Here is a 25,248-nt window from a genome sequence, read left to right as displayed (position 1 = left end):
ACGAGATGTGAGAGATGTACTAAAGTTAGTGTAGAGTCCGCAAGGCTGGATTCTTCTGACCTTAGCCTAGGCCTATGTCTCACATTGGAATGCCATGACTGACACTGACAGTCTCTCTGTCTTCATCCCTCTGCATTGAAGTCTGCAGGTATATAGATAACTACTTACTGAAGAGCAAGCAGTATTGAAGTCTCCAAAAATATGAACAACAACTAAACCTTATTAGACAGGTAAACGTATCAATATGGAGGTAATCAAGCTGGGTGAACTTTGAGGTGGGCCAGTCTACAAAACAATGCATTAATAGAAACAGGCAGATATGCAAGAATATTGATAACTACTTACTGGAGGCAGCATTGAAGTCTCCAGGTGACCTCGAGACTCCAATGCTGCCTCCAATAAGTAGTTATCCACATCCCTGGAGACTCCAATGCTGTCTCCAGTAAGTGGTTATCTGTGACCTGGAGACTCCAATGCTGCCTCCACTAAATAGTTATCCACATCCCTGGAGACTTCAATGTTGTCTCCAGTAAGTGATTATCTGTGACCTGGAGACTTCAATGCTGTCTCCAGTAAGTGGTTATCTGTGACCTGGAGACTTCAATGCTGTCTCCAGTAAGTGGTATCTGTTGACCTGGAGACTTCAATGCTGTCTCTCAGTAAGTGGTTATCTGTGACCTGGAGACTCCAATGCTGTCTCCAGTAAGTGGTATCTGTGACCTGGAGACTCCAATGATCGTCTCCAAGTAAGTGGTTATCACCCCCCCCCGTGACTGAGACTTCAATGCTGTCTCCAGTAAGTGGTTTATCTGTGACCTGGAGACTTGCAATGCTCGTCTCAGTATAAGTGGTTATCTGTGACTGGAGACTTCAATGCTGTCTCCAGTAAGTGGTTATCTGTGACATGAGACTTCAATGCTCTCTTCCAGTAGTGGTTATCTGTGACCTGGAGACTCAATGCTATGTGTTCTACAGTAGTGGGTTATCTGTGACCTGGAGACTCCAATGCTGTCCTCAGTAAGCTGGGTATCTGTGACCTGGAGACTTCAACACAAATGCTGTCTCCAGTAAGAAGTTGTTATCTGACATGGAGACTTCAATGCTCGTATCCAGTAAGTAGTTATCTGTGACCTGGAGACTCCAATGCTGTCCAGTAATAGTTATTTTCCACAACCATGGAGACTTCAATGGCTAGTAAGTAGTATCGGTGGACCGGAGACTCCAATGCTGCCTCCACTAAAGTCGTTATCCACAACCCATGGAACTCATGCGCCCGTAAGTAGTTATCTGACCTGGAGACTCCAATGGGCCTCCAGTAAGTAGGTTATCACACCATGGAGACTTCAATGCTGTCTCCAGTAAGTAGTTATCGTGACCTGGAGACTCAAATGCTGCCTCCACTAAGTAGGTTCCAAACCATCATGGAGACTCAATTGTTGCCTCCAGTAAGTAGTTATCTGTGACCTGAGATCAATGCTGCCCAGTAAAGTTAAGTTCTATCTACATCCATTGGAGACTTCAATGCTGCCTACAGTAAATTAGTATCTTGTGGACCTGGGACTCCAATGCTGTACTCCAGTAAGTAGTTATCTGTGACCTTGAGGACTCCCAATGCTGCCTCCATTCAGTTAGTTATCTGGGTTGACCTTGGAGACTCCAACAATGCTGCCTCCCAGTAAAGTTAGTTATCTGTGACCTGGAGCGGGGACTCCATTGCTGGCCTCAAGTAAGATAGGTTATAATGTTGACCTGGAAACTCCAATGCTGCCTCAACTAAGCTAGTTATATCTTGTGACCTGGAAACTCCCTAATGCTGCCTCCAAGTAAGTAGGTTATCCGCACATCCATGGCAGATTTGCAATGCTTGTGCTACAGTAAGTAGTTTATCTGTGACCTGGGACGACCCTTCCTATTTGCTGGCCTTGTTCCTTTTTTTTCCCCCCCCCACCCCCAACTAAGTAGTTTATCTACAATCCCATGGAGACTTCAATGCTGCCTTCCACTAAATAGTTATCCACATCCATTTCGGGAAGGACATTCAATGCTGCCTCCAGTAAGCAGTTATCATGTGACTTTGGGAGACTCCAATGCTGCCTCCGAAGTAAGGTAGTTATCTGTGACCTGAAGACTCCAATGCTGCCTCCAGTAAGTATGTTATCTGTGACCTTGAAGGACCTCCAATGCTGCCCTCCAGTAAGTAGTTTCTGTGGGACCTGAAAGACTCCAATGCTGCCTCTCCAGTAAGTAGCAATCTACATCCATGGAGACTTCAATGTTGTCTCCAGTAAGTAGTTATCTACATCATTGGAGACTTCAATGCTGCCTCAACTAAATAGTTATCCACATCCATGGAAACTTCAATGCTGTCTCCAATCCATGGAGACTCCAATGCTGCCTCCAGTAAGTAGTTATCTGTGACCTGGAGACTCCAATGCTGTCTCAGTAAGTAGTTATCCTACATCCCTGGAGACTTTAACAATGCTTGACTCCAGTAAGCAGTATCTGTGACTCCGGAGTAATCCATGCTGCCTCCAGTAAAGTAGTATCTACATCATGGAGACTTCAATGCGTCTCCAGTAAGTAGGTTATCTGTGACCTGGAAAAGACTCCAATGCTGCCTCCCATGTAAGTTAGTTAATCTACATCCATGGAGCACTCCAATGCTGGTCCTCCAAAGTAAGTAGTTTATCTGGGACCCTGGAACCTGGAAAACTCCAATGCTGCCTCCAGTAAGTAGTTAACTACATCCATGGAGACTCCAATGAGGCCTCCAGTAAGTAGTTATATGTGACCTGGAGACTAAAATGCTGCCTCCAGTAAGTAGTTATCTACATCCATGGAGACTTCAATGCTGTCTCCAGTAAGTAGTTATCTGTGACCTGGAGACTCCAATGCTGCCTCCAGTAAGTAGTTATCTACATTCCTGGAGACTTCAATGCTGCCTCCACCAAGTAGTTATCGGTGACCTGGAGACTTCAATGCTTCTCTCCAGTAAGTAGTTATCTACATCCCTGGAGACTTCGATGCAGCCTCAAGTAAGTAGTTATCCATATTCCTGGGGACTTCAATCCTTCTCTCCAGTAAGTAGTTATCCATATCCCTGGAGACTTCAATGCATCCTCCAGTAAGTAGTTGTGTGTTCCTGGAGACTTCAATGCTGTCTCCAGTAAGTAGTTATGCATATCCCTGGAGACTTCAATGCTGTCTCCAGTAAGTAGTTATCCATATTACTGGAGACTTCAATGCTGCCTCCAGTAAGTAGTTATCTGCATTCCTGAAGACTTCAATGCTGTCTCTAGTAAGCAGTTATCTGTGTTCCTGGAGATTTCAATGCTTTCTCCAGTAAATAGTTACCTATCTTCCTGAAGACTTCAATGCTGCCTCCAGTAAGTAGTTATCTACATCCCTGGAGACTTCAATGCTTCCTCCAGTAAGAAGTATTCAACGCTGCCTCCAGTAAGTAGTTATCCATATCCTTGGAGACTTCAATGCTGCCTTCAGTAAGTAGTGATCTATATTCCTGGAGACTTCAATGCTTCCTCCAGTAAGTAGTGATCTACATTTATGGCGGCTTCAATGATGCCGAGGAGGAGGAGGAGGAGGAGTATTGCTTGAGTCCTATAACAAAGGCTAATACAAAATTATGGTTGTGAAAAACACCGGACAGGACAATTGTGTATTACTACATAGTTTTTAGATAGGTGCTATAAATTAATTTTCATTTATGAAACCAGCTGATTTCAATAAAGAAAACTCGATAATTATATAATTACAAAAAGCTTGGGAGTTTACTTTTTAGCAATGATTATGACCAAGGACCAGCTCAAATGAGGGGAGAAATTTAGCCATTTAAGTTAAATGTAAAGAAATAATATCAAAACCTCACAAATACTGAGAGCAAAAGCAATTCAATCTAGCTCTTATTTCTATGTATCTACCCATTTAAGGTGCATCTGGTTGCAAGGTCAAATTGCTAATTGTATACATATAAATATTCAGTATTAAAAGTTAAATACCTTACAAAGCACTTAATTACATTACACAGGGCAATTCAATTGTCAAGTGGGTCTTTAACAACTGATGAATTCTCGAACTACCACCATAGTTGTCATGAACTCATATGAACCTCATTATTCTGCGAATGATCATCGTGGAGTTTACTTTCATAAAAATGAAAATACAATTGATGATTTCTTCTTTGTGTTTTGTTTGGTCACATATGGAGGGAAATTTGAAATATTGAATGAGATATTTGAAACAGTTAGTTTGACTTCAATAACTTTTTTCACACCCTCACTAATATCGCTGTGTTGCCATCCACGAAGAGACAGCAATATTGGTGAGGGTGTGAAATTGACTAAATAATGATCTAACGTGGACAAAAGTATGATCCCAGCAAATGCTTGCAGCAGCCACACCTGAATGGAACAAAGGTTGATGATTATGGTTAGTAAACACTGAATATGATTTTCACCATTGCTATTTTTACTATTTTGTTATTATACGATTTTTCTATATATTTAGCGACTTAATTCACTGGTAATGTACACTATTATTCTTATATCAATATCATTAACACATTGTCTATAGTAGTGATTAGAAAATATGGCAATTTGTCGAAAATTTCATTTTTCCTAATTATACAAACCTGAGGTCCTTTTACAATAGGAAGGTAACTAGCGGCAGCTGGAACGGTCGTAAGCTTCGAACAAGGGAGTTCGGTAGTTAACTGCTTGTCCGACAGTGCGCGTGCAGCGCAACTGGGAGGTGAAGAATCACTTTTGCTTTAGGCCCAGGAAAAACACAGAGTGAGGGGTGGCATGAGGTGGGACTATATGTAAAGGACCTCAGGTTTGTATAGTTAGGAAAAATGCAATTTTTGACAAATTGCCATTTGTTCCGGTACGTATACAAACCATCGGTCCTTTTACAATAGGAAGACTCACTTCTTGGTGAGAGGAGTGGGAGGAATCTGAGTCTTAAAGAACATACTGGTGTTCACCCAACCTTGGATTCCCTCCCTGGTCGTAAGAGCAGAGGGAGGGATCTTAGCCTCTGCCCAATTGATCGGGGTATGTACCGCATGATCAATGGTCACACCTCTGGACCCAAGTACCTCTTAAAACTAGCAAGCAAGAACTTGTTCGTATTGCAAGAGGCAATATGAAGTCATGGGTTGTCTCTTGTTGGCTTCCACTTCCCCCCCTTGTTGGGGGAAGTGGTGGATAATCGCTCCTATCTCTACTGAAAGGGATAGGATGGGGCTTGGTCGAGTAGCTTACCTGCATCGCCTCCTGATCCAGCGTAGCGATGACCGCATCCCTCTGCCCACAGGTAGAGGGAGAAAAAAAGATGGGGAAGAGAAGGCCAGTCACATTCTCATTCACCTATCACTTCATGTAGTCACACAAGGATGTGATGCTGTTCTGTCCGCTCGGGTGCTGGGTAAGCTACACAACGTTGAGAAGCCACCACGGGTCCTAAGGAACAAGTGTCCAAGGACCTGTGGGCTATATCCTGAAGGTAAAAGGAGGTGTATGTGGTCTGGTTGGACCAGACCCCTACCTTCAGTACCTGAACCATGGAGAAGTTTTTCGGAACGCGAAGGAAGGACCAATATCTCCGACTTCGTGGGCTCTCGAACGAAGGGTACGGATGTCGTCGCTACCATCAGCTTCGTACGCCCTCCTGATCACCTCACGCAGCCAGAAAGGAAAAGGTGGGTTCCTGTATACTTCTTTCGTTGGTCATCCGGTGCTAACGAAGAGGCGTCAACACTCAGACCTGAGGTGTCGAGTTCTCTTCAGATAGCGCCGTCGCACCCTCACAGGACAAAGCAGCATCTTCGCAATGAAGGCGGTGAAGTCCATTAGGGAGGGGATTGTGAAGGACTCGAACCGATCGGCAGGGACCGAAGGATTCTGAGTCTCTGCTACGAAGTTCGGTACAAAATAAGAGCTTGACTTCGCAGGAAAAGCCATGCAGTTCCCTCAAGAGGAAAAGAAGGGAATAGTCGCTATGACCTATCCCTCTTCTCGACATAATCTTCGGTGATGTCCAGTACTCATACTGGTCTACCCGTCTGCAGCGAAGTGTCTCGCATCTCTTATCCCATTGCAGTGAAGTCTCTCGCGGTCTCGTAACCCCCTGCGGCGAAGTCCCTCCGTCTCCGTAGTGGATAGGACACCGACACTCCATGGTGGATGTCAATGGTATGGGTACTGGGACAAGCTAGTAGGATGAAGTAATGATTGATCTGGAACAACAGAACTAAGTCCACAGCGTAGCTCGTGACTGACTTGGGCGCTTTGACAGCTGCCGACTGACTGCGTTCGGTTGTGTGAGGCAAGCTGTCCAAGCATCCGAGCAAGTCACGTGAGACCATACAAATTGTCTTATTTGTTTGCCACCGATGCCGGACGGCGAGGTGATGATTCTCTCAAGACATGTGCCCAACAGGCGAAAGTCAACGGCCTTCTAGAGACCGAGGTCCCTGATGGCAAGACAGAATTCCCATAGTAGTTGAATCTCAGCTAAGGAGAAAACAACACTGTGCCGTTGAAGACGAAGGTGGAAGGTGAATGCAACCTACGTCTTCACAGCCGAATCGAGAAGAATAATTCTCAAGATCTGAACCTGTGCTTACAAAGGACTGAAAACGCTAAACCGCTATTTCATTGCTGTTCGGTGAGAAGTCGTAGTTGCAATGTAAGCGGGCTGCTTTTCAGTAATGAAAACACAGGGATGTACTGCCTGAAGAACTGCTTCTCATGGGCTGATCATCATCTTCTTCCAGGTTATCCAGGGAGGACAATATACTTGGAAGTAGAGCTGGCAGGGCGCGGAACAGGCGATGTCTTCCGTTATACATCTGTAATTCGGGGTGAACAATGAACAATTGCACACCTACGAATACGAGATATTTTAGAAGACAAACTCAGATGTCTGAAGAAATCATTCCGCATTATCGCATACAGCTTCTGTTACCGTGCGGTAAACAGAAAGATAATAGAGTCTATTGAGATATCTCTGTCTGAAAATTCTCGCAATGTCCAAGGCGATGCAGTAGAGATGGTCATTCATGTATGCGAGAATCCCAGTCAATCGGAGACTTAAGTCTGTGATTGTTGGGCAGAGATACGGTTCGGTAGTCAATCATTGTAGAGGAGAGAGACATAAACCGACCGTGCATCTCGGAGAGCCAGCTGGTACTGGGTTGCGGAAGGCAGCCCAATACACCGTTAGCTCTCGCTCACTCGTCATCCTGAGTTGCCAATTAATCCATTCCAAGAGGGAATGCATTCGGCTAGAACCATCGAGCATATCGAAACTGGTAACTCCTGGGAGGTTGCAGACAGTCCCGAGTTGCAGTTCAATTAAGATACTATTCGTCTTTGTCACAATCTGTAAAGTTAACTACGGTATGTGCCTACACCCCGGACAATTCAACTGATTAACAGAATCATGTCGCGAGGGCAATATACGTAGTTTATTTGTAGGTTCCTGTACAAAGACCTCCATCCTAAATTCTTTTCCATCCGAGGAGTGAGAATAAGGATTGGAAGCAGTCACCCTTCATTCTCTAATGAAGAGAGTGAAGGAGAAGTCTTCCCCCGAAGGAAAGCTTCAATGGTGATAACAGAATACCGAAGACGATAGTTCAAGCCAAACTGGATGTTCCCATCCGTTCTTCTCTATCCCAGGGTTGGCCACCTACTGTGAGATAGTCTTCCTTCAGCCGCAGTGCTTCTTCCAAACGCTAGAAATTCCAGGAATTCGAGCATTCAGCGAGATTCCCGATTATCATAGTAACAATTATCTGGGATTCTCTTCTAGCCCACTCTGGACCGTGGTTTCGCCCAAGTGTTTGCAGATCGTAAAAAACCAGAACACAGAGTGCTAGAAACTCCGAAGAATTCTAAGCGCTCGGCAAAACCCCCACTGAATTTGTCAGACGATCATTGGTTGGTGGTCCTCCTGATTCTCGTAGAAATCGAGGATGGGGCAGGATCCTTACTCAACGACGGGGACTTACATGCGGTAGGACCCGAAGGTCCCCCCCCAGGAACACAGTCCCCAACGTGGAATCTTACAGAGAACGCTCTGCAGGATCCCTCCCCTTTCCCTCGTAGCTGTAGGGAGTGAGGGAATGGGGGAGGAAATGGATACTCGCTCGCCTTCCCAGCGGAACTAGCAGTTGGAGAACCGAGTACGAGCAACCGTCACCTGGCGGCGACGGCCTCTCAGTGTCTGGGAAAACGTTATCATCAGGTGAAAACGTTTTCCCGAGGAGGGTTACGAACTCATACTGTAGGTTAAGCGTCTGCCGCCACCGTGAACGTCGTCTGGGTGGGGCTGAGCGAGCACATGACAGAAGAGGAGCCGATACCGTCCTCTGACGCGTCCCAGTCCTCGTCAAGGCCGAAACCTCTCAAGAGGACCGAAGGGGGACCGCGCCCTGTTCTCTTGAATGCGTGGTCCAGACGGACCGTCACGTGAACAGCGGTGATGGTCCCTCCAAGAGTCTGGGAAGCGTCATTCGTCCTTGCCAGCCCCCCCCACCCTCACGGTCACTCCTGTTTGCCTCGTTCCTCCCAGTGTAGCCTAAGGAGGTTGAAGGCACAGGTGAGGGAGACCTGATGCTCCTACCCTGCCTACTAGCATGCTAGTAGGCTGGTACGACTGCAGGCGATCGCCACCGTTGCAGGTCTGGACCAGCGGCTTCTTGCGGAGAAAAGCTAGACCAAGGAACGGAGTGTCGGTCTTTATGTCAGGGGAGCTGTTATGAGAGCTCCTCCCCTGCCTAACCACAGAAAAACCTGTAGGCTGGGAGGACTGTGGCGATCATCAACCACGGTGATGGTCGAGTTGCTGGTTTGGACCAGTGGTTTTCCTGCCTTCAGGAGATCAATGGCGATCAAGCTGCAGGCCTGGTCATGCGGCTTTCCTGGGGAGAGCGGCTAGACCAAGAGCAGCGGTGACGGTCCCGACGGCGATCCTTCCCGGGGTCGTTGTGCTGACGAATCAGCGCAATGACCTCTGCAAAATTCCTCTGGATCTCAGGAGTGACTGCATCTTGAGGAGTAGAACCATCAAGCCCCTCCAGCAAGAGCGATTCCAGAGACCCTTCTCCTTCAGAAGGAGGAACAGCAGCAGACCCCTCCCAGTCTCCTCCTGCCACTTGCGCATACGACCTGGTCGATCCGAGGACCGTGCCTGGCACGTAGGGGATCGTGGGGGGCACGCCCCTCACGATCACTCCTTGTTATCTCGCCCTTCCCGGTGTAACCCGAGGAAGTTGAAGGAACAGGAGAGGAAGACCTGACGCTCCCCCTTCGCTCACCGGCAGAACCTGTGTGCTTGGGGGGCTGCAGGCGCGATCGCCAACCCGACTCGGTGGCGATCGAGCTGCAAGTCTGGTCGTGCCGCTCTCCTGGGGCGAGCGGCTGGACCGAAAACAGCGGCCCCCCGGTCCTGTGCGTCAAGGGAGCTGCTGCTGGTCCCCCTATCTGTCCGGTCCCGGTGGGAGCGGCGACCAGGGAACCTGCAGAGACCACTGTCGCGGTGGGACCAGTGCCTGTTCTCACGGCACGTCGAACCGCTGGAACCAGCCGAGGCTGGTTCCTGTGATTGAGGGGACCTCTTGCCAGCCTCAGCCCGTGTCCGGTCTGGAACCGTCACGGCAACCCTGGTAACCAACTGGTCGCTACGAGAGCGATCACTGGCCTAGCGAGAGTCACCTGAGCGGCACTCGCCAGCCTTCTGCTCTGTGCCTTGGTCCTGGCGCCGAGCGAACTCGGATGTCTAGGACCTTGGTTGTGACACAGTTGCCCGCTGGGCGACCGTCCACTCGGTACCTCTCGCGAACGAGAGGCCGAGCCGGTAACCTGGTGTAGCGGCAGTGCCCTACGGGCGAGGAAGTACCGGTGTTAGCCAGTACTCCTCTGGTCCCCGTCTTCTTCCTTGCGGAAGGAGAGACGGGCCCCACTCCCGAAGGAGCAGGAGGACCAGCGGAAGGACCCCCCGTCCCACTGGAGTGAGACGGGCCCTTAGTTCCTGAAGGAGCCTTGTTGGGGGGGGGGAGGCAGCCTTCTTCTTCCTCGGCTTGGAATGGAAGTCGAAGGGGAAGAGGCGGCTTCAGGCGACAAAGAAGACGACGACGACTCCTTCCTCTTCTTCTTCGTCTGCTCCCTCAGGACAGACGTCAAGTCCTCCATCCAGGATGGAGCCGGGGCTGCTGTTGCCAAAGCAACAGGGCCCGGCTGCACCTGTCCGGAAGGACCAGCGTCTGGGGCAGCAACACCGCGGGCTGGAACGACATCGGCAGGTGCGGGAACAGCAGGAACAGCAGCAGCGGCGGCAGGTACGGCAGACAGAGCAGGTACTCCAGGAGATGGGGCAGCAGCCAGCGACATCCTGGGTACCGGCGGCAGGTCCAGGGGCGAGCTCTTCGGGCATCGGAAGACCGGGGCTGGCAGCACGAAGAACCAGGGAGGGGGAGGCACGCTCCTCCTCGGCACAGGAGCGATCGGGCCCTGCAAGGCAGCCGTTGGCGTCACAGACATCATGAGAGGGTTGTAAACCAGGTGAGGAGGGGCGGCGTACCCTGGAGTCAAGATCGTGGTGGTAGTGGTGGTCACCGCTCCATGGGTGACCAGCACAGCCCCCGCCAGATGCTGGAGCAGCCCCTGGACGCTCGGCGTGCCCCGAAGTCCCAGCGACACCCACACCTGGCCAAGGTCGTCCCGCGCAGCAGGAGCCCTGAGGAAGCAACAGTCGGAAGTTAGGAGGGGTTCCCCGTCGCGTGGGGGGGGGGGGGGGGGGGGCGAGCCCCACCCCGGGCGAACGGAAGACCCCGAATACAAATGCACGTCGGATAACGAGCACCCTCCTCTCGCTCGACGGATCGGCGAAGAGAAGGACTCGAAACCTCCCTCCCGAAGGGGAAGGTGCCAAACCGCGGGCGCTGAGTCGCGGGCAGGAAAGAAGACGCAGTGTCCGTAACCAAGGGAGTAGCAGAGTGCTTCCGACAACTCCTTGGCAGGTCTACACTTCTTCCCACCCTCGTACAGTACCCACTGCACCTCCGACCAATTACACAAATATTACAAGGCTCGGGCCGAGAGCATTCATGCCCTCGGCACCGAGCGCAAATGAGGATCAATCTTCGGAAAAGAGCGGAAGATCCCACACTTGCGGCCCTCCACCCCCGGGCACACTCTACGGTTGATGGGGGGGCGCTGGGATAGCTCCATGTCCGATGATCCATAAAATCAATATAATAAAAGATTGAAAAAAGACAGTACATACTTACAATTCACTTTCAAACACTGACAAACCAAGTTGAAGAATTCACAACAAAAGCAAAGCATACGACAATGAAGTGGGCAGAGAGCGATGACAAACACGTCCTCCACACACACACACGGCCGAAAGCAAAAGTGATTCTTCACCTCGCAGTTGCGCTGCGCACGCAATGTCGGACAAGCAGTTAACTACCGAACTCCCTTGTTCGAAGCTTACGACCGTTCCAGCTGCCGCTAGTTACCTTCCTATTGTAAAAGGGCCGATGGTTTGTGCACGTACCGGAACAAATGGAGCATTGGCATCCAATATCTCGACCATTCACAAACGTCGTTACAAGACAAACAGGCTTCATTGCTGTGTTACCAGACCATTTTCATGAAATATAGGGATGGGGTAAAGGAACACTTTTAAGGCAAAAGTATGTAGTACATACGCTCACAATGGTCCAGTTAGAGAGCTAATAAAGAGGAATGAAGTGATCTTCGAACAGCTTATAAACTTTCTGAAAAACACATCAATTTTATTATAGGTATGCAATGAATGAAAGTTAAACTTGCCATGCAACTGCTGTCCAAAAGTACTTATAAATCTTTTGATCATTTCGACAATCAAAGATATTTGAAGAGAAGGGCTGGAAAATTACAAGCTATTTCATTCGGCTTGTTGATAGATAGTTTGATCCATTATATTCTCGACTACCAACAGATAGAAAATCATCAAGAATGCTTACGTGACTAAACCTGTAAATGCAAGACATGAATAGAACTGCTAGAGAAATGAAAGTGAAGAACAGTACAATGCTCTATCCTTTGTCTAACTTGCTGAAAATGGCAGAATAAAAACTTGGCATGACGTATACTCTAAATTACAGACTAAATCAGGCTGGGTTGGGGCACTATTTAGGTTGCAAAAGTCAAATGGGAGCGTACTATCACCACCCATCACCAATTGCATTTAAACCTCATCTCAAGAGCCCACCTTTTAGGAAAAAACAGCACACTTGGTACCTTAAAGAGCAATGTTTAAAACTGCAACAAAGAAAATGTAACACCTGCCTCATTTTCCCACATCCCTGACAAGCAAGATGCATCATTCGAAGACGAAGGAAATTCCTTCAGAAAAGAACCCAGTATATCAGCAATTTTATATTGCTTACCAGTTTTATTTAATAAGGATGTCAAAGTGATGACTTCAAAGACCAGAAAGTCTAAGAACAAACCTGGATGATGCCATATGTTGGCGGGTTTCATTGCTCGCAAGTTTCCACAACTGGAATATTTAGGAGCAAAAGTAACAAAGGAAGATGACACAAAGATTGGTGCCATAAGCTTTAGTGAAGGGAAACTAATGAAACCTAGTGTTTCTTGATCATTTGAATTGCATGGGTAAGATGTTTGATTCTCACCGTGAGAGGAAAATGTTTTGACAGCCTTAAAAGGAGCGATAATTAAAATTAGCGGATATAATTAGCAGTCACATCCAAATAACTTATAGTCAAAATATTTTGTTCCATGCCATACAGTTTTTAGAATTCGAAATTTGAAAAGACACATTAGTAGTTCCAGAAAAGCGGAGCATAGATTGAAAAAGTTGGCAACATAGCTATATATGTGCAAAATGTGATTTTATGGAGATCTGTTAAATGTGTAATTTAGACATATATTTATATTATTGTTTAAAATATTCTTTAGAACTCGCTCATGATTATTTAATATATTAAAATAGTTTTTATTCTGACTATTATTCTCCTTTAGAAACAGATAATGGTATTTAATAACTGATAAAAAGAAGAAAGCAAACGTAGATTTTCTATAATTTCAATGTTATTTGGCAAAAATTTTCTAATGATATCTCTTATGATTATTCTTCTTAACATAGTAGAATGAAGAACCTACATCTGACTATTAATTTAATTATCGAATAGCTTAAAGTATTTAGAAAAATAAAAAAAGAGAAAGTAAAGGCAGAATTGTTATAGATTAAGGGGTTTGACTGCGGTAATTGTGACGTCATGCACCTAGCCGTTTAATCCTGTACCCCAGTTTAAGCTGCGCATGACGAGACCTTATATTCTCTAGACCTTGGTTAAAGTAGACAGTCTCACTCAGCACACCGAGCACTGGCTCAATTAAGACTTTTTTTTTATTGCATTTGATTGTTTCATACTTTATCATTAAGTTAAATTTGTTGAGAAATTCCCTTTTTATGTGAATTGTTATTGCTTTTACATACATACAGTAATATTTTAACTCTCTCTTTTTCTCTCCTCAACATATCAACGCTCCCTCGTTCAGTCTCAAGTCAGCTGGGCGTGACGTCATCACGGTTACGTACGATTTTATACATCTTTTATGCTAAAAGTTATATTGAAAGCTAAATTTTATATTAAATGCTTTATACTTTGATGTATTTTGTCGAATATTGTTATCATTAAACTATATATTGTAAATGAAAAAATAAATTAATACAGTTTAACTTGTAATACCCAGTAGGCCGTCGATTACAAGTACTGTATAAACTAGATAATCAGTCGGTTCGAAGTACGAGCATTTGTTCAACAAAAGATACAAAATTTTCTCGAAAATTTTGTTCGAAAAACAGAAAGTTCAACATATGAAACGTTCAACAAACGAGGTACCAGTGTACTTGTTTGAAGGTCTAAAAAAAAAAATAAGGTAAAAGTACTATTAGGTATGTGAGGCCTCAGGTAGTATATGGGGTTTTCTACCAGTGATCATCTTTTGCCTGTTAGACAAAAGAAATTACACCATGGACCATATAATTACACATTTAGAAGTTCTGGGCTTGTATAAAAAAACTAATTAAAAGTTTTTATCAATTTATCATTATTAATCTACAGGTAACATCAATAAGGAAAATGCTACACTTATAAACTTCACATGTAAATGTTGGAAGTTAACATTTTTATAAACTAGCGAAACAAGAGTACAAGAGTTCCAGTTTTGGACTTGTGGAGTATTTGTTATTACATGAAAGGTGAAAACTGGGTCATGGAAAAATTAAATTGACAGCAAAGTGGCAAGGGACATAGGAGAATGGATGAAAAGTAAATAACAGAAGGAAATGCAGCTGTTTTCTTGGAAGTAATACTGGCCCTGTATCAAGCCCAAGATTGGTACTGGGTTTTACTAATACATGTACGTATCTGGTAATAAGCAAACTAAACAGTTACTATTCTACTAATATCTAATAATGTGCAGCCTAATTTACTAAGAATTTATGGCACTAATGTTCATAACTCCAGCTAAAATTATGAATGGAATTTTGCAAATAGTAAAGACTAAAAATAGACGAATGTATGCATAACTTTCTTACCTGAATACATCCGAGTGCCAATAGAATCAGACACAACCTGGCCTGTCAAGTCTACTTCAATGCATGAATTAATGGCAGTTACTTTCGGGTTCTCAGCTATAATAGGGATGTTGTTGACAAAAGAAACATCACACATTGCTGTAAAAAGGATTTGATTTAAACAAGGCGGAGTATAGTAAATATCAACAGAAGTCTGCTACCAGCATTAAATTCTGTATTACAAATTTAAAGTTTGCCAGTTAATTTTCCTGTGCTGAAATAATTTTTAAAAGTCTGTACAAAGTTATATCCAACAGACAACTTATTAACTTATTTCATGAACACCATTAAAATTTCCGTACGATCACTGGCTAAGACCCAATCACAAGTCAAAATATTATTTCAGATGGCTAGGGTAACAAAGAAAATGAGTAGGAAGGACCAACATTGAAAAATATTAATCCCAAACAATAAGATTATGCAAAACTGCTGCAGTTGAAAATGCATAATTCAGTGCAAAGCAATATAAATATCAAATATAAATCTGGGTTCAATCAACAAGAATGGAATACATTTACAGTACAATAAAATACAGTAGTACCTCGAGATACGAAATTAATCTGTTCCGAGGCACTCTTCTTATCATGAGGTTTTCGTATCTTGGACCACATTTACATGTAAAAGGCTAATCCGTTCCAAGCCCTCCAAAAACACCCCATTAAATTCATAATAAAGCTAAATTGACCTATAAACAATGAAATACTACAACAATTTGGACATCAATACCTAAATTTAATAACAAAATGCAAAATGACCTGTAAATAAAATTGTGTATTTAGTGTACATGGTAACAAGAAATATTACCTGTACGTAAAATGTGGAAGCTTACCTTTCGAGTGAGGCTATCTCCGAAAGTGGCGGCAGAGGAGGAGGAGGACAAACGGCAGATAACATACGTACGTACATACACTTAACTTTAAGAAAACAAAAAATTTAAGGAAAACTAAAACTAAAATTTACGAAACATTAACAAAACTGTAACACTTAACTTTACAAAAAACTAAGTTAAAAAAAATTTTTTTCTTTTTTTGATTTTAAACTTTTTTTTTTACTTTTACGTAGGCTTTTTTTTATTTTATTTTTTTTACAGAATTTCAACTTCTTCACCACTTTCAAAGTTCTGTTTATCACTTGGTTCTTCCTTTTTGCTTTCAACTTTCTTTTTTTCATCACTTGGTTCTTCCTTTTTGCTTTCAACTTTGTTTTTTATCACTTGGTTCTTCCTTTTTGCTTACTCCTGCTAATGCTGAAGGCCTCTTTAAAAAATAATGATCCAAGGAAGATTGCTTCTGCCTACTTTTCACAATGTTCCTGAAACGACTCAGGCAAATGTCATCGAACTGCGCAAGCATACGACCTGTGCGAGCCTTTTCGGGGTGTCTTTTTTCGATAAACGATTGCACTTTATGAAAAGCGGCTAGAACATCCTTAATTTCTGCCGTTGTCATAGGGTCCACCTCCTCTTCCTTGCCGCTACTAGAGAACTCCTCTTGAACGACGTTATGTTGCATGGCCTCCAACTCCTTCAGGTCATCCGTCTAAGCTCCTCTTGGTGCTCCTTGAGAAGGTCGTTGATGTCGTCCTCGTCGACGACCAGCCCCATGGACTTGCCGAGTGCAACGATCTCGTCAAGATCTGGTTGGGAAACAGTTTCGAGACCGCCAACTGTTTCGAACTCTGCAGCACCAGCTTCGCCCACATCGAATCCCTCGAAGTCTCGGGCGGATACGGCATCAGGCCAGTTTCCTCCACGAGGAATTCAAGGTTCGCCTCGAAACCTCCTGCCAAGCTTGGTCAATGAGTCGGATACAAATGACGATGTCGAAATGCTCCTTCCAAAATTGACGCAAGGTGAGGTTTGTGGTATCGGTGATGTCGAAACATCTCTTGAAAAGATATTTCGTGTACAGCTGCTTAAAGTTCGCTATCACTTGCTGGTCCATGGGCTCGAGGAGAGGGGTGGTGTTGGGAGGAAGAAAAAGAATCTTAATGAAGGAATACTCCGCTAGGATATCTTCCTCGAGGCCAGGAGGGTGGGGAGGGGCATTGTCCAACACCAGCAGACATTTCAGGGGGAGGCGCTTCTCTTCCAAAAATTTCTTCACTGTCTGGCCGAAACATAGATTTACCAACTCGGTGAACAAAAGCCTCGTTACCCAGGCTTTTGCATTAGCCCTCCACATCACTGGAAGCTTCTCCTTCAGCACTTTGTGGGCCTTGAAGGCTCGAGGAGTCTAGGAATGATACACCAGTAGGGGCTTCACCTTGCAATCCCCACTGGCGTTCGAACAAAGTGCGAGCATAAGCCTGTCTTTCATAGGCTTATGCCCAGGTAGTTTCTTCTCTTCCTCCGTGATGTACATCCGACGAGGCATTTTTTTCCAAAAACGGCCAATCTCATCACAGTTGAAAATCTGCCGAGAACTAATAGCCTTCCTTGGTCATCATCTCGTCGAAAGTTTTCTTAAATGCTTCGGCTGCTTTCGTGTCCGAGCTAGCAGCCTCCCCATGACGCACCACCGAATGGATGCCAGTCCGTTTACGGAATTTCTCAAACCAGCCATGCGAAGCCTTGGCGTTGAAGTCCCTTCCCCTGTGTCGTCTTCCGCCTGCGCAATCAAATCGCCGATAATAGCGCTGGCCTTGTGGGCGATTGCCGTCTTGGTTACCATATCGCCAGCGATTTGTTTGTCTTTTATCCAGCCATTCCATCTCGTCATGCACGTGGCTCCTCTTTCTGGACAAAATAGTGATGCCCTTCGACGGTGTAGCTGCTTTGATGGCATCCTTCTGTTTAAGGATGGTGCCTATTGTCGACGGATTACTGCCATATTCCTTTGCGATCACACTCTATCACATACCAGCTTCGTACTTCTTGATGATCTCCATCTTTGTCTCCAAAGAGAGCATGCGCTTCTTTCCGTGAATTTCAACTTTCTTGGGACCCATGACTACATTATCTTGTACGTAATTTACGTATAAGTTACACAATAAAGTTTTTGCACAACACAATAATACGTACTGCAACGAAATCACTAACGAATTTACGTTACTAAACGAAATCGTTGGACCGAACGAATGCTGCGTGCGTACGATAAAGATGCTGGTACGAAGTGGCCGAGGTAGGCATGCCACCACGTACGTATAAGATGCATGATGGGAGGGATGCTCTCCAATAGGAGAGAAGGATCTCATGGCGGTGACTAGCATCAGGAACCAATGGGAGAGCAGGAGGATGGTGGCGAGTCTACTAGTACTAAGATGGCGGCGCGAGTTTCAAAATTGTTATCGGTGGTTCGGGCGAATCTCAGACTTTCAGAAACCTTTCGTATCTTGAAAACTTTTCGTATGTAGAGCCGTTAAATTTTTCGCATTGGCTTTCATATCTCGAGTTTTTCATAAGTTGAGCCTTTCGTATCTCGAGGTACCACTGTACAGAAATTCTGAATATCATATAATGGAACAATCAGATGTAATGACAAAATTGAGAAAAATTTTAAAATAATGGAACCATTATAGAAACAAATTTGTACTATTGCAAGAAATACATATGTGGATTTGAAGCGAGGCTCAACAATTCAAACACTTAAGGAGGGTATGGAACTTAATTCAGTGAACAATAACATTTCTTTACACATAAATTATCAATTTATATTTTTACAGTCTTTAGTACACTTGAGTACAAATGATAATGTATGTACTGTAAATGGTGTACAAAGATTCAACTGACTATGGTAATGGTAATTTTCAACCTTTAGATTAATTAACAAGTAAAAAGAGATGCATCTCATATAAGAGATGGGGAGAAATAAGGGAAGAGGATGGTAAAAGAGTCCGACGCCTCTGGTTTCGAGGGAAGAAAAGCTTAAGCAGTCAAACATTTTGAGGCAAAAGAGCAATAATTATCACAGCAAAGCCAGCACTAGTAGAACTATGAAAACATATGCTTATCTGCTTTCCTGAAAGTGACTGGAACCTGAATAAACACAAGCCTATAATCACAGACACATTTACACCGACTTCTGAATCAAGGATCAACAAGAGTTCAAAAAATTTCCACATTAGTCACTTCATACACCAGCACAGAAGACTCAGCAGCATGTATGTGTCATAAGTGACTCAGGTTGGATTTGGATGATGCATCAGTGTGATTTAAGTTAACCAAAGGGTCAAACGGTATATGGAAACATAAAACAACCTTGTCTCTGCCGAATCTTTTTCGCCAAACCAATGACTCTTCTGCCTTTAAACTTGAACACATACTTCACTTCCATCATCAAAACAATTTTTACCACACTAACTGCACTGTAAGGCACTTACAGTGCAAGTTGTATAATATTGTACAAATAAACACAACAAACCAAATGAAAACAGACAGTACACTCGTGTATAACCAATGAGAACAGGTCAAAGATACTCCCTTATTTTGATATCCATTTATAACCACCTGAACTCTGTAATTACACTAAATTATACTCTTCTTAATCACAAACATTTAGGAAATAACATGCAAGTTTTAAAATGGAAGGGAACGTGTACACTTTCATACATTACATCTTCAAGCTAAGTAGTAGTGCAGTATTTCCAGTGCTGCCATGTAGTAGTACATATTTCTTTTCACATCCTCAGCAAGCATTATTGGCCAAGTACTAGCAGAGTTCAGTAGCAAAAATATTTGTTTTGAGTATCACTAATTGATTCAAACTGGAAGAGTTAAAAACAGCAAAATATTATTATGAAATTCAAACATATTAATAATGATTGAAAACACCTCTCATGAAGATGGATCAAACATAAGAGTACCTACAATGTTAACTTGGTTAAAATACAGTAGCTTAAAACCTATTAGTACGTCTACTAGACAGCAAGACACTTCTGTAATAAACTTATCCACAAGCACATTTTAATGAGTTTTAATTTAAAGGGCTTTCATAAAATGTCAACTTAAAAAGAGAATAAAATTTAAAACAATCATAAATAAAATACAACTTTTACTAGCAAACTAGTCCTAAGTTTATGACTAATATTTGCAATTAACGACAACTACACTTACTTTTCCCACATGAAAAAAACTAATATTTTAATATACATAGTAACTAAAATACATCAATAAAAGTGTGCAACACTATAGTAAAATACTTACTAACAAAAGGATTGTTATCCACAAAATCAAAAAGTCTTCGCGTTCCCACAATAAAACTGCCAACAATCTTCCCTGGCTGAAATGTCTTGTGGGCATTGGTAATACAACCAGCCTCCGTCAAATCAACCACTCCATCACTGAACATTTCAGAATGTATCCCCAGATCTTTGTGACCCTTCAACGAGGCCAAAACTGCATCAGGAATATTTCCGATACCTGTTGAAGGATTAGAAAATAAGAAAATTAATAATAAATTTTGATTATGAATAAACTAAACAAAATCATTGCTAGTGTTATATGAACCCAAACAATAATGTGGTTTTGAAATTATCATTGTGTTAAATTCACTGAACCACTTTAATACTGACAGTACTATTCCTTAATATATAAAATACCATTGTGCATTCCCTCTAAATAATTCTGCAACTCTCTACCAGTAAAATATGTAACTAACCAATAACCTGTTACTTTTTATAAGCAAAAAAAATCTCTCATTCTAGTTCTTGAGCACTTATCAGATCTGTAGTTAGAGATAAAAGAGTGGATACTGTTTTAGTGGTTGATGAACATCATTTACCTAGTAATCCTTTACATGAATTGGGGAAAATCTGAATGGTACAGTAGTATTAAAGCTCTGTGAGGACAGCAAGTCTCAGTAGTAACCTTCACTTACATTTCTTATGATAATGGGGCAGCAAACTTTCAAAAAGCTAAATAACTATGCTTTCATTAAAAAAAAAACCAAGAAGGCTTTTGTCTCTTGCATTTGAGAAATGAGTTTGTTCCTTGTACTATATCATAAATTTTTTTATCATAGTATTTTTCATTTTATCAAAAGCATAGAACCACCATTAAGAGCAAAAGCATTATTTGAGATTGCCTTACTGGAATATATGATTATTACGTACTTTAAATCTACAGATGGAAAACAGACAGCTGACTGCACATCCTGTTTTACCCTCACAGTATAGGAATGCAGATTTATTTCCTCAAGAATCCTCAATGTTTTTTACTATAGTTCAACCATGGTAGTAAGACACTGCACTTACTACACATACACAGAAATCAAAATATAATCACAATGTTCAATACAGCATACATAGTAATGTTTGAAATGAAAACGTTCAGCTATTAAATTTGAAAAAAAGACAAAAGACAATTAAAAACTCTCTCAACATAGTATTGAACTTTCATATTTACCAAGCATCTCAAATATTAATCTTATTCAAAAGAAACTATAATAATTACTATCAACGCCACTTAATTCAAAAGGCACGGAGTAATCCTTTGGATTCCAGTGATTGGCTTCAAGCCTAAATTCCATATTCCATTCCAATCCTTAATTGAAAAGCCATTTTGACTAAAATTCAGAAGCTATCTTTATTAAAACAAAAATTAAAAGATATAAAACAAACTTACCCATTTGTAGAGTAGCACCATTTACAACTAGGTTATCAGCAATAAGTTTCCCAATTTGATTGTCTACTTCTGAGCGTTCCTTTGGCTTGTGTTCTGGTAGGTTCTCAATGCCATCAACCATAGCATCAAAATGACTCTTATGGATAACGCCATCACCGAATGTTCGTGGCATACATGGGTTAACCTGAAGAGAAATAATAACAACAATAATATAATAATATACATAATAGTAAAATGTGCCTTGGTCAACATACAGAAAGGCAAAGTGACAAGGACTGAAGGGATGAAGCTACCAGATGGGACTAGCATCAAACACATAGATAGACAGGATACAAATATACCTGGGAATAATGGGAGAAGAAATAAAACACCAAGAGATGAAGGGCATGATCAGGAAAGAACATATCCAGAGAATTAAGGCAATAATCGTGTTAAAACTCAATGACGGAAATATCACTAAAGCCATAAACACATGGGCAGTACCAGTAATCACATACAGCGCAGTAGTGGAGTGGATGACGGCTGAACTCTGCAGCATAGACCAGAAAACTATTAAACACATGACAATACACAAAGCACTACACCCAAGAGCAAATACAAACTATACATAGCAAAAGGAAGGAGGGAGACAGCTACTAAGCATAGAGGACTGCGTCAACATCGAGAGCAAAGCACTGGAGCAATATCTGAAAACCAGTGAAGACAAGTGGCGCAAGAGTGCATGGGAAGGAGGACTGATAAAAGTAGATGAAGTCCCAGAAATATACAGAGACAGTAGAATGACAAACAGAACGGAGGATGACAGAAAAAACAATACAATGACAGTAGTATACATGATGCAGACTAAAGAAATGGCCGGCAATGAAACATGGCAATGGCTACAGAGGGGAAACTCAAGAAGGAAACAGAAGGAATGCTAACAGCAGCACAAGATCAAGCTCTACGAACCAGATATGTTAAAAAAAACTATAGATGGAATTAACATCTCGCCCATATGCAGGAAGTGCAATATGAAAAACGAGACTATAAAACACATAGCAAGTGAATGTCTGGCACCTTGCACAGAACCAGTACAAAAAGAGGCATGATTCAGTAGCAAAAGCCCTCCACTGGAGCCTGTGCAAGACACACCAGCTAGCTTGCAGTAATAAGTGGTATGAACACCAACCTGAGGGAATGATAGAAATCAATCAGGCAAAAATCCTCTGGGACTATGGTATCAGAAGATAAGGTGATATGAGCAAATAGACCAGACGTGACGTTGATTGACAAAATCAAGAAGAAAGTATAACTCATTAATGTCACAATACCATGGGACACCAGAATCTTTTAAGCACTTCCAGGACCTCTTCCTCTGGTTCTGCTGTAAACACCAGGTTATCTGCATACTAGAACTCCCAGGGGGTAATCCAGTTTGCATACCTTATAGCTTCCTTCAATACTATGGTAAACAGCAAGGAATCAGGAGTGACCCTTGATGGGCAGCAACATTTATCTTCAAATACAATTAACACTATCTTCATTCTAGATCTTTGTACCATAACATCACTAGCAGTCTCTCTTTCCAATAATCAATGCTGTTGTAATGCCAACAAATACAAACTGTTATCAAAACTGATACATAACAAAATCTAATTAGATCCTCTTTTACACTCAAGAGGGCATAAACTTACCTGCCCAATAATATACTTTGCATTTTGCACTGCAGCACGAGCACAATCAACGCTTGTTCCCAAAGAGCAGAACCCATGTTTATCTGGTGGTGACACCTACAAAGAAAACCTGTCATCAAAAATTTAGATATATGATAAAAAAACTTATTTCTGCCACTCAATTAAATTCTACCTAGTTATAACCCAACACATTTAAGATAATGTTGTTTTTAGCTAATGCACACATGTTAACACAATCTTTTGAAAAACATTGAATGGATATGAGTGAGCCACCTGCATATTTGGTCGTCAATTTCCTGTGTGCATCAAGAAAGATCTGGTAATAGTTTACCTCCCTAGCAATAATTTTACATAATAAAGCAATTGAACCATAATCTGAAGCAACTGAAATAATGGTCTCCACACTATTGATATTTTATATATCCTATTCATAGTTTTTTTTTTTTTTTTACTGCCAATATAAAAATAATTCATCATTTGTTAAAGTCAATCAATTCATTGGGGGGGGAGTGGCTTTGGCACAGATATATTCTCTAGGGATGCTTAGCTTTCATACCAATCTCCTTGGCTACATGTACATACTATATTAAAATACTACACAACTTCTAAGGCTTACTATGATATTTTGTTTTCAAGGCATTAAAACTTCAACCAATGACTTTTGATACTGAATAGGTACACTATGCTTTGAGGTCAAAAAAGAATGTGAAGTCTAGTTCCATCCAAAGGTCATACAAGCCACATCACAGTTTTGTACTCTCCAGAAAATTATAAAAAACTTACACTGCTCACTTTTACCAGTCACAATTTTTGCAAATTAAAATACCTTATGTAAACAATATACAGTAATATGCATAAATAAAGTTTCCTCATAATATCTACTATAATTTTTTAACAGAATAGAATCATTCATATGCAAAGTTAATCAATATTCACACCCACTGTATCAATCTTACAACTATCCATACAACAAATTTCTGAGAAACACAGTGAAAGTATCAAAGAAGGTTTTCAGTTCTGCAACTGTAACATACAATTAAATGTAATTATAAACAAAGTGCATAAGTACAGTACAGCACACATGTACTTAAAAAGAGACCATCTTTGCAGTGTACAAAAAAATTAAAGCTAAAATATTTTGGGTCTCTTACCTGCACCAGAGCTACATCAATTTTGATTATTTCCCGATGGAAAAGGATAGGAATTTCTGAGAGGAAGATGGGCACAAAATCTCCTCTTCCATCATTCACAGTTTTTCTGCAGTTAGACCCGATAAAGAAGGAATTGGCCCGAAATATACCTGAAATGAATCAAATGAATTAAAATTCTTGCTTAGTTTTTGACTAGGTATTTTTCATAGCAGTACTCATAACCTAAAGGAACTGAAAACTATATCCCATCGTACTCACTCATCCTCTATAAATATTTGAATTAAAAAAACAATCATACAATTATACCCACTACTCATAACTACTACTTTTGTCTTCCTAAAATGAAGTTCCTGATTATTTGGTCCCTCTTCAAATACAGCAATAAAAGAAAACAGAAGTGACTCACTAGTCTTGCATGCCTGCAGGAGGATCCACCACTACTACCAATTTCTTCCTGTAATTTCTGCTAGTTTGGTTAATCACAAGTGGGATATGATGAGCAAAACTGTCACAAAAATAATGTCATCCCTAACTACATGAACTGAAAATTTTTTTGCATGGCACCTGAACATGAGATTACTGAAATTATAAGTACTATACGTAATATTACACCAAATTAAAAATTAGAATGAGATAAGGGGTCCCATCCTTAAAGAACAATTTGGCTGTGTGCTAAAAACTCAAATATTTACCTTCACAATCTGGCTGAGCATACAAGGCTGGTCCCTCTGTGTGTATGTGACAAACAGTTACATCCTTAAGTTGGCTGCTCTTACCATGTTCAGTCATGGCTTTGACAAGTTTGAGGGGAGTAGCAGCAGCACCATGAACAAATACAACATCACCTGAAAGATACAACAAAGTACAATATGCATAGAGAAACTTGGGTTAGGCATCTGAAACCTTTGCATGCAAGATGTTAACACACCAAATGTCTCATTCGTTATGTATTTTGGGGGGAAGTGGTGTTATCTTAATTCTAGTGGTTGTCTTATGTGGTGAATATAGGCCTAAATCTAAGTTGCACCTCAGAATTTTCTGATCTACCGAAAAATGACTTAACAGCATGGGAGATTACATTAATAAGGTAAATAATAAATGAGTTCTTACCTTAAAGAAATATCTTTTCTGTATGCATAAACCAGGCCATAACATCTCTCACAATCATGTTGAATATGAA

At 42.2% G+C, this 25,248-nt stretch overlaps 2 protein-coding genes across 2 annotated transcripts in view; one reads left to right on the top strand and one right to left on the bottom strand.

Moving 5' to 3' along the window:
• Positions 1-25,202, bottom strand: part of LOC135209910 (4-hydroxybutyrate coenzyme A transferase-like) — a 29,154-nt gene extending 3,952 nt beyond the window's left edge. Inside the window, exons 1-6 of the mRNA XM_064242650.1 lie at positions 24,761-25,202; positions 24,069-24,217; positions 22,918-23,013; positions 21,245-21,428; positions 19,826-20,041; positions 14,644-14,781 (exon numbers count right to left, since the gene is read on the bottom strand). Of these exons, the coding sequence (XP_064098720.1) occupies positions 14,644-14,781; positions 19,826-20,041; positions 21,245-21,428; positions 22,918-23,013; positions 24,069-24,217; positions 24,761-24,857 (880 nt within the window). The 5' untranslated portion in view covers positions 24,858-25,202. The remainder of the gene's footprint in view (positions 1-14,643; positions 14,782-19,825; positions 20,042-21,244; positions 21,429-22,917; positions 23,014-24,068; positions 24,218-24,760) is intronic.
• LOC135210124 (4-hydroxybutyrate coenzyme A transferase-like) overlaps positions 1-25,248 on the top strand; it is a 110,089-nt gene that overhangs the window by 20,581 nt on the left and 64,260 nt on the right. The window lies entirely within an intron of this gene.

This window comes from Macrobrachium nipponense, chromosome 39 (genome assembly GCF_015104395.2).
Source record: "Macrobrachium nipponense isolate FS-2020 chromosome 39, ASM1510439v2, whole genome shotgun sequence".
Lineage (NCBI taxonomy): Eukaryota > Metazoa > Arthropoda > Malacostraca > Decapoda > Palaemonidae > Macrobrachium > Macrobrachium nipponense.
The sequence above is the reverse complement of the archived record's forward strand: the minus strand, read 5'-3'. Positions and strand labels throughout refer to the sequence as shown.